Source organism: Salmo salar, chromosome ssa24 (genome assembly GCF_905237065.1).
Source record: "Salmo salar chromosome ssa24, Ssal_v3.1, whole genome shotgun sequence".
Classification (NCBI taxonomy): domain Eukaryota; kingdom Metazoa; phylum Chordata; class Actinopteri; order Salmoniformes; family Salmonidae; genus Salmo; species Salmo salar.
The window spans coordinates 32,259,531-32,269,721 of record NC_059465.1 but is presented as its reverse complement, the minus strand read 5'-3'; the positions used below and the strand labels follow the sequence as shown (position 1 = coordinate 32,269,721).

At 44.4% G+C, this 10,191-nt stretch overlaps 1 protein-coding gene across 1 annotated transcript in view; it reads right to left on the bottom strand.

Moving 5' to 3' along the window:
• Positions 1-1,443: 1,443 nt before the first annotated feature.
• The window catches only part of LOC106585770 (transmembrane protein 161B-like), a 31,014-nt gene continuing 22,266 nt past the window's right edge, over positions 1,444-10,191 (bottom strand). Inside the window, 8 exon segments of the mRNA XM_014172366.2 lie at positions 1,444-3,039; positions 3,153-3,249; positions 6,242-6,416; positions 6,756-6,869; positions 7,132-7,272; positions 7,404-7,464; positions 7,796-7,947; positions 9,928-10,084. Coding sequence (XP_014027841.2) covers positions 2,777-3,039; positions 3,153-3,249; positions 6,242-6,416; positions 6,756-6,869; positions 7,132-7,272; positions 7,404-7,464; positions 7,796-7,947; positions 9,928-10,084 — 1,160 coding nt within the window. The 3' untranslated portion in view covers positions 1,444-2,776.

The window sequence follows — 10,191 nt, the reverse complement described above, 5'->3', positions numbered from 1 at the left end:
CCTTGAGCAGCACAAAAACATCCTGTGGCGTACTGCATTAGCATCGAATAGCCCCCGCGATATGCAACTTTTCAGGGAAGTCAGGAACCAATATACACATGCAGTTAGAAAAGCAAAGGCTAGCTTTTTCAAACAAAAATGTGCATCCTGTAGCACAAACCCCAAAAAGTCAATGGAGAATAAGAGCACCTACTCCCAGCTGCCCACTGCACTGAGGCTAGGAAACACTGTCACCACCGATAAATCTACAATCACCAAGAATTTCAATAAGCATTTTTCTACGTCTGGCCATGCTTTCCACCTGACTACCCCTACCCCGGTCAACAGCTCTGCACCCTCCACAGCAACTTGCCCAAGCCTCCTCCATTTCTCCTTCACCCAAATCCAGAAAGCTGATGTTCTGAAAGAGCTGCAAAATCGAACACCTACAAATCAGCTGGGCTAGACAATCTAGACCCCCTCTTTCTATAATTATCTGCCAAAAATAGTTGCGACCCCTATTACTAGCCTGTTCAACCTCTCATATCATCTGAGATCCCTAAAGATTGGAACGCTGCCGTGTTCATCCCCCTCTTGAAAGGGGGATGAACACGCACCCGACCCAAACTGTTACAGGCCTATATCTATCCTACCCTGCCTTTCTAAAGTCTTCGAAAGCTAAGTTAACAAACAGATCACCAACCATTTTGAATCCCACCATACCTTCTCCGCTCTGAAATCTGGTTTCCGAGCTGGTCATGGATGCACCTCAGCCACACTCAAGGTCCTAAACAATATCATAACCGCCATCGATAAAAGACAGTACCGTGCAGCCGTGTCATTCGACCTGGCCAAGGCGTGTCAAATCGGAGGGCCTGTTGTCCGGACCTCTGAAAGTCTCTCAGGGGGTGCCACAGGGTTCAATTCTCGGGCCGACTCTTTTCTCTGTATACATCAATGATGTCGCTATTGCTGCTGGTGATTCTCTGATCCACCTCTACGTAGACGACACCATTCTGTATACTTCTGGCCCTTCTTTGGACACTGTGTTAACAAACCTCCAGACGAGCTTCAATGCCATACAACACTCCTTCCGTGGCTTCCAACTGCTCTTAAATGCAAGTAAAACTAAATGCATGCTCTTCAACCGATTGCTGCCCGCACCCGCCCGCCTGTCTAGCATCACTACACTGGACAGTTCTGACTTAGAATATGTGGACAACTACAAATACCTAGGTGTCTAGTTAGACTATAAACTCTCCTTCCAGACTCACATTAAGCATCTCCAATTCAAAATTACATCTAGAATCAGCTTCCTATTTTGCAACAAAGCATCCTTCATTAATGCTATCCTACCGATCCTTGACTTCGGCATCATTGACTTCGGTGATGTCATTTACAAAATAGCCCCTAACACTACTCATCAAACTGGATGTAGTCTATCACAGTGCAATCCGTCTTGTCACCAAAGCCCCATATACTACCCACCACTGCAACCTGTATGCTCTCATTAGCTGGCCCTCGCTTCATATTTGTCGCCAAACCCACTGGCTCCAGGTCATCTATAAGTCTTGCTAGGTAAAGCCCCACCTTATCTCAGCTCACCAGTCACCACAGCAGCACCCACCCGTAGCACGTGCTCCAGCAGGTATATTTCACTGGTCATCCTCAAACCCAACTCCACCTTTGGCCACCTTTCCTTCCAGTTCTCTGCTGCCAAAGACTGGAACGAAGTGCAAAAATAACTGAAGCTGGAGTCTTATATCTCCCTCACTAACTTTAAGCATCAGCTGTCAGAGCAGCTTAGCGATCATTGCACCTGTACACAGCCCATCTGTAAATAGCCCACCGAACTACCTCATCCCCATATTGTTATTTATTTTGTTGCTTCTTTGCACCCCAATATCTCTACTTGCACATTCATCTTCTGCACATCTATCACTCCAGTGTTAATGCTAAATTGTAATTACTTCACCACTATGGTCTATTTATTGCCTTACCTCTCTAATCTTACTACATTTGTACACACTGTATATTGATTTTTCTATTGTGTTATTGACTGTACATTTGTTTATCCCATGTGTCCAGAACTAAGTCCAAACTGGGACTTGTTTGTGTCGCACTGCTTTGCTCCATCTTGGCCTGGTCCCATTTGAAAATGAGAAGTTGTTCTCAACTGGCCTACCTGGTTAAATAAAGGTGAAAAAAAAGAAAAGAGGCCATCGAAACTCTGTTTTCTCACGCAATTGCATAGCCTGTAGAAATGTTGCACATGAGCTCACATGGAGTGTTTGATTTTCGATTTCTTTGCATTGAAGTCAGAGTGACTTGAGGGACAATAGAGTGCTGAGTACCAGGCTGTACGCAGGTTTGGTAGGCTACTAATGACCATCAGCACCAGAGCTTGGAGAAGCCTAGTTACCGTGACTAAATGGTCACATGGAATTTGACTGCTGTCATGAACGCCAGTGTGGCGTTCAGGGGGAGGCTTGAAAGCCCCTAGGAAGGTGTTCTTAATGTTTTGTACACTCAGTGTATATTATCATTACTCTCATTTACATTAGTCTCTTGGTAAGGATTTGTGAATCCTGCTCTCAAAAATAAGGTTGTAAAAAAAGGTTTAGAGTGATCCATGGAGGAAGCACTGGGGGTGAACGAGGAGCTCTGCTGATAGGATCATGAGTGACAGGGCTGTAGGAGGGGAGTTGTCATTAGGGCACCTGCCCCACACAGTCACTTCTGAACGAGCCTGGAACAGAGCCTTGTGGGACACCACTCTGACCCTGGGGCAATGCTGCTATGCCGCCATAAGATACTGGTGATAGAAGAGGCCGAATATTGATGTGGAGAAGAGGCAGGCAGCGATCCACCAGGTGAAGAAGGAGAGGAGGCCGCGGAAAAGCAGGGGGGTGAACACTGTCCGCAGGCCCCCGAGAGCCACAGACAGGTGGGCCTCCACCTCCGGCCCTGGAGCTACAGTTGGTGCCGCCACCATGGCAGGGTCAGAGTCCAGCGGACAGGGGAAGTCTTCCTCAGGGTACACCCCCCAGGAGTGTCCACCTATAACACAGAGAGTAAGGGGGTACGTTAGCAGAGTGGTGGGCTAAAGACTGCTGTTAAAACGTTCAATATACTGTACAGACAATAATTTCTGATGATGGTACCAAACTCACCTAAGGTTTTTAGCAGCAAGGTTGTATGCAGCAACATCACCAAGGGTGCCACATACTGCAGTGCGATTACACATAGGTAGTAGAAAATACGGGCCACCTGGAAAGCACAAGAAAAGAGTAAAGACAGACTCTTCAAACCCAGCGATTTTTGTGCCATTGAAATTCTTGGGCGGGCCTCTTAAGTTGTTTCCTAAAACACAAGGCCGAATCTACACTGGAGTTACTAAGCAAGAAGGCAGTGAATGTTCCCGAGTGGCCGAGTCACAGGTTTGACTTGATCTACATGAAAATCTATGGCAAGACCTGAAAATGGTTGTCTAGTATGATCAACAACCAATTTGACAAAGCTTGAAGAATTTTGAAAAGAACGAGCAAATGATGCACAATCCAGGTGTGGAAAGCTCTGCCAAAGGTGCTTCTACAAAGAATTGACTTAGGGGTGTGAATACTTATGTAAAATAAATATTTCTGTAATTAATTTTCAATACATTTGCAAAAATAAAGGATATATACAGTTGAAGTCGGAAGTTTACATACACTTAGGATGGAGTCATTAAAACTAGTTTTTCAAACACTCCACAAATTTCTTCTTAACAAACTATAGTTTTGGCAAGTCGGTTAGAACATCTACTTTGTGCATGACACAAGTAATTTTTCCAACAGTTGTTTACAGACAGAATGTTGAACTTATAATTCACCGTATCACAATTCCAGTGGGTCAGAAGTTTACATACACTAAGTTGACTGTGCCTTTAAACAGCTAGGAAAATTCCAGAAAATGATGTCATGGCTTTAGAAGCTTCTGACAGGCTAATTGACATCATTTGAGTCAATTGGAGGTGTACCTGTGGATGTATTTCAAGGGCTACCTTCAAACTCAGTGCCTCTTTGCTTGACATCATGGGAAAATCAAAAGAAATCAGCCAAGACCTCAGAAACAAAATTGTAGACCTCCACAAGTCTGGTTCATCCTTGGGAGCAATTTCCAAACGCCTGAAGGGACCACGTTCATCTGTACAAACAATAGTACGCAAGTATAAACACCATGGGACCACGCAGCCGTCATACCGCTCAGGAAGGAGACGCGTTCTGTCTCCTAGAGATGAACGTACTTTGGTGCGAAAAGTGCAAATCAATCCCAAAACAACAGCAAAGGAACCTGTGAAGATGCTGGAGGAAACAGGTACAAAAGTATCTATATCCACAGTAAAACGAGTCCTATATCGACATAACCTAAAAGGCCGCTCAGCAAGGAAGAAGCCACTGCTCCACAATCGCCATAAAAAAGTCAGACTACGGTTTGCAACTGCACATGGGGACAAAGATAGTACTTTTTGGAGAAATGTCCTCTGGTCTGATGAAACAAAAATAGAACTGCTTGGCCATAATTACCATCGTTATGTTTGGAGGAAAAAGGGGGATGCTTGCAAGCCGAAGAACACCATCCCAACCGTGAGGCACGGGGGTGGCAGCATCATGTTGTGGGGGTGCTTTGCTGCAGGAGAGACTGGTGCACTTCACAAAATAGATGGCATCATGACGCCCCCCAAGCATACTTCCAACGTTGTAGCAAAATGGCTTAAGGACAACAAATTCAAGGTATTGGAGTGGCCATCACAAAGCCCTGACCTCAATCCTATAGAAAATGTGTGGGCAGAACTGAAAAAGCGTGTGCGAGCAATGAGGCCAACAAACGTGACTCAGTTACACCAGCTCTGTCAGGAGGAATGGGACAAAATTCACCCAACTTATTGTGGGAAGCTTGTGGAAGGCTACCCGAAACGTTTGTCCCAAGTTAAACAATTTAAAGGCAATGCTACCAAATACTAATTGTATGTAAACTTCTGACCCACTGGGAATGTGATGAAAGAAATAAAAGCTGAAATATTGTGACATTTCACATTCTTAAAATAAAAGTGGTGATCCTAACTGACCTAAGACAGGGAATAATTCTTACTAGGATTAAATGTCAGGAATTGTGAAAAACTGAGTTTAAATGTATTTGGCTAAGGTGTATGTAAACTTCCGACTTCAACTGTACACTAACGTTCAAACGTTTGGGGTCAATTAGTAATGTCCTTGTTTTTGAAGCACATTTTTTGGCCATTAAAATAACATCAAACTGATCAGAAAAAACCTGCCGTTTCCAGCTACAATAGTCATTTACAACATTAACAATGTCTACACTGTATTTCTGATCAATTTGATGTTATTTTAAATGGACCAAAAAAAAATCTGCTTTTCTTTCAAAAACAAGGACATTTCTAAGCGACCCCAAACTTTTGAATGGTACTGTATATAAATCGCAGGAAATTGGCTTAAAAATTCCCTTCTTTTTTTTTATGACAGAAATTCAACTGCACAGACGGGCCGACCGTGCCCATTACCACACCCCTGCTACACACACCAGTTAAGCCCCTTTTACATCCAGAAAAACAATGGGGTTTTAGATTTCTCATACCCTGCCCATCTGTCAAGGCCAAAGTATTGTCTGATTCAAGGCGCTAGACTTGGGACGATAAACTGAAAATTAGACACCGACATTGCCTCCCTTGTTAGCAAAGCATTTTTCTTACGTCTGTAAATTTGCTACATAACGTTCCTGTAGATTGTTCTAAAATCTTTATTTGGTCAACATTAATAGCCTATGCACAAAGATGTCGGCATTTCTCTGAAGAGCCAAAAATAAATCTGATCATTCTGGATCCTATTTTGACAGGTTGCACATTGAAATATCAAATCATGCATTTCCTGGATATGTTAGATGAAAAAGCCTATGAGTCAAAAAGTAAGCTACCATCTCAGTTGTCTTACTTGGCACTGGGGAAAAAAATTGTCTAGAGCCCTGCCACTAATGTAAAGTAACTGTCCATAAAAAAAATATTAACACTGTAATTTTTTGTTATTGGGCCAAATAGTTATATTTATCATATTACTTTTTGTCCATATTGCCCAAATCTAACAATTCCCACCCAAAAACTTTTGCATAATGTATCGCTAATTTATTGTTATCGAAGAACTTTGGTCAATTTATTGCGATATGGATTATTTTTTCTCCATATTGCTCAGATCTGCAACGTGTCACTCACCATCTTCTGCAGGTCGACGGTGCTGATGCGTCCCGCCTCCTTCTTCATCTGCTCCACGCCTTTCTGGGCCAGGCTGAGGTAGGCCTGGAGGTGGTGCCTCATCATGGCCAGGCGCAGCACACACAGCAGCAGGACGGTCCATAAACGCAACGTATCGTACGTCTCCTCAGTCATCCTGGTGGGGAGAGGAGAGACAGTCACTGTGTGAGAGAGAAATAAATAGTGTGTGAGTCAGTGTGAGGGAAAATGATTGGCCATCCCAAGTCAATAGCGTGAGAGGAAGACAGAGAAGGTGAGGGTAGGAAAGAAGAGAAGTGGGGTGGGGTGACAGGGAGAGGTGGAAAGAGAGGAGATGGGAAGCTGCTTTACATGATGCAACTTATTACAAATATGTCAAACTTTGGGAAGGCCTGTGTCTTTGACCTTGGGTGTGCCGTGTCATCACCATACATGTGGTTGAAAAGCACTGGGAAAATATTAAATGACAAACGAAACAACCCAGAGGTGAACTTACAAAGGCACACTCTCCTTCCCCAGGGTAGGGTTCAGGATGTAGTCCTTGGTTATGGGCTTGACCCACAACAATACCATAATAAGAGGGGCCAGGAAGTTGATATGAAGCAAGGTCCTGGGAGACAGGAATAACATAAATGGGTCACACATTTTTGTCAGCAAAAGCCTTGCCCTATCCAAGAGTCCTTGAGAAAAGTGAATGAGTCCTCATTGGATGTCTCCCCACTCCAATATGTGTTAACTGCACTGATCTGAAAACATCATAACAATCACACAACTACTGCAGCAAACTCATAGATGAATGGGAAAACAGCAGCTGTTGTATTATGTTGAACTGTGGTCTGGATGAGGAGGAAGGAAGACTGAAAGGAACTCACTGTGTGACTTTAGCTGTGGTCAGGTTGAGGGCGTCCAGGTGCATTTGGGCCAATCGTAGGCCGGGGAAGGTGAGAAATGCACCAATCAGAGAGCAGAGCAGGGCCAGGATCAGCTTAAAGGTGAGTTTAGATATGGGACCCCTACAGAAAAGAACAGAGAGACAGTCATACTGGGTTAAAGTCTACTTTACATTCATGTGTCAAAACACACAGTCCAGGAGTCATTTAGATTCATGACACCATGCATACTGATAGAAGAAGCTCTTACTTACTGGGACTCCAACCCCTGGTTCTCTAAAAAATGTGTGGCACTTTCGGAGAAATTTGCAAAACCTAGAAGGAAATGAAAACATCTCTATATTTAAAATTTGTCCTACCAATACAAGAAAAACAACAATTACAGTATATTAGAAAAACGGATTCAACTATGGTCCTGGGGAACCACAGGGTTTACATGCTATTCTATCCTATCACTAACACACCTAGCTTGGGGAGTTGAATTGTATGTGTTAGCACTGGGCTGGAACAACAGCCAGACCAGCCTGTCAGTCCTAAGGTTAATATTCATATGGAAGCAACGTTTTGCACTAATGAATAGGTTCCAGGCACAGGACTGAAGAAGTGCTATCTAGCTGTACTGACAGACGGTTCATGGCCCACTCACCTGTCTCCAGGCCAAACTCCAGGTAGTTCTCGGTGACGATGAGGATGGCCATGGCTTTGACGAAGAAGAAGAAAGCAAAGGTGATGCAGAGCGAGCGCTCACCGCCCTCCTCCAGCTTGAAGTAGAAGGCCGTCAGGGAGAACAGAGTCTTACTGTGGGGCATGGGAGTTAAGGAACACACCAGCAGAAACACACACCTCATGAAATATAGCCTACAAATCATACTGCTGAGCGCCAAGGCTGTGCAGAGATCAAAAATCTAAATCAAACTTTGTGACGTGCTGAATACAACAGGTGTAAACTTTACGGTGAAATGCTTACTTACAAGCCCTTAACCAACAGTGCAGTTCAAGAAAGAGTTAAGAAAATATTTACAAATAAACTAAAGCAAACAATTATAAAAAGTAACACAATAAAACAACAACGAGGCTATATACAGGGGGTACTGGTACCGAGTCAATGTGCGGGGATACAGGTTAGTTGAGGTAATTTGTACATGTAGGTACGGGTGAAGTGACTATGCATCCTACACATGTTTCTGGAGTAATGGTGGTGGCTCATTAACATAATATACCAGATGTATCAGAAGCACTACTGCATTGTGACCCGCAACACACACACACACACACACACACACAACACACACACACACAGTCTAGCGTCTGTCTCCCTCCTCAACAGTAGCTGTCATACATTACCCTGGGGTTCAATGGGCCAGGCTTCCTCAGACCTAGAATGGTAGTTTTTTGCTGTGTCTGGCTGTAGTGATTATAGTGGGCTAAGTAAAGACACATCGTGTTTCTAGAGCTGGCCTGGCTCTCCACGGAGGGGGAGCTCAGCCTTTATTTCACTAACCAATGTCTCAGGCCATTCTGAATGGGGGAATCCAATGGACTTTTTCCTGTGGGGTCAAAACCGGGATACTAAAGGCTGCATTTTAAAAAGTTACTTGACAACTTCAACCTAGCCTCTCAAAAGAGCAATGCAGCCCCATTGACAGAGCTGTCGGTGAGGCTGCTGCTAACGTACCCCTAAACACTATCTGGGAAGCAGCCACAGAAAGTAAGGTGCAAATATTGCAGCAGCATTTCTGTAAGAGTAGCTTTTGCCCATTCCAGTTATACCATCACTGATTGTCCTGATAAGTCTAGGCTAACTAACTTCTACTTGATGTGTATTAGTGTGGGTATTCAACGTCATCAACATTTATAGAAACCCCTTTCTGTTAGGTGCAAACTCAGAGCTCAGGAACAATCATGAGTTCTAATACTGAGCCACTGCAACCTGTGTTTTTCCTAACTTGCACAAAAAAAATTGATCTGCTAAATACATTCAAACTTAGCCGTTTTAAGATTCCATTCCATGGCTGAGTTGCGTCAAGTCGAGGTTAACAGCAGGTGCCTGGCTGCAGCCTCTGGCTCTTTACCACCCCGAGAGGGTTGCTGGAGATGGGAATCTGAAATCAAGTGTGGCATTAACACACAGACCATCGCATCCCCATCATCATCTTCATCATCCATCCAGCCGTGCTCCCCCCTCCTCCTCCTCCCACCACCTCAAAGTCTCTTCTTTTCCCAGGCAAATCAGTCTGGTGGGCTGTGAAAATTGGGCATCCAATCTTCCTCAGCAGGTAGGCAGGAAATGACATGCCTTCCGACCGCACTCAGCCAGTTCCGACAGGGAGTGTGGGAAAGATTGACTGTGGCGAAGGATAATGCGTATGATATAGTGACGTGGAAGAAAGTAACAGGTAGGGGGAGACAGGTGGTGGCAGGCCGTGGTTGGAGCCGTGTCTGTCACTTTATGGCCACTAACTGCCTGCTCTCCTGATGCTCCCTGACTACTGAAATGGAGCCTGGAAACAATCAAGGCTCTCTCAGGTTTTTCTCTGTTAACCAGCAACAGAAGGGATGATTCTCAGTGTGTGTGTGTGTGTGGGGGGGGGGGAATACTACTGAAACGCTTTTACTAGGTCTTTAACCCCAAAATGTTTGATTTGGCTTGACGGTGCTACTAGGTGAGATCAAATTGAACCTTCAACATCCTCTAGACAAATGTCAAATTGATTTGATATAAAAAGAGTGATTGAAAGAGAGAAGGATGTATTGAACGATGTATTGACTGAAGGATACATGACAAAGGCAAGGACAAGCAGGCACCACACCACGCTGATGTTCATCTCTCCTGAGGGCTGGGCCACAGTGTAGTACAGCTCTGTGATCAGATACACCACTGTGGATGCCACTGTGAAGTCCACCAGCCACTGGAACTCTGGGAAGTAGTGCAACGCTGCAGAGACGAGGAGCAGGGGGAAGAGGAGGAGCAGCAGGAAGAGAATTAGTTTGTTGATTTATGACAGTAGTTCTGGATTGGGATGTTGATATTTGGGGGAAATG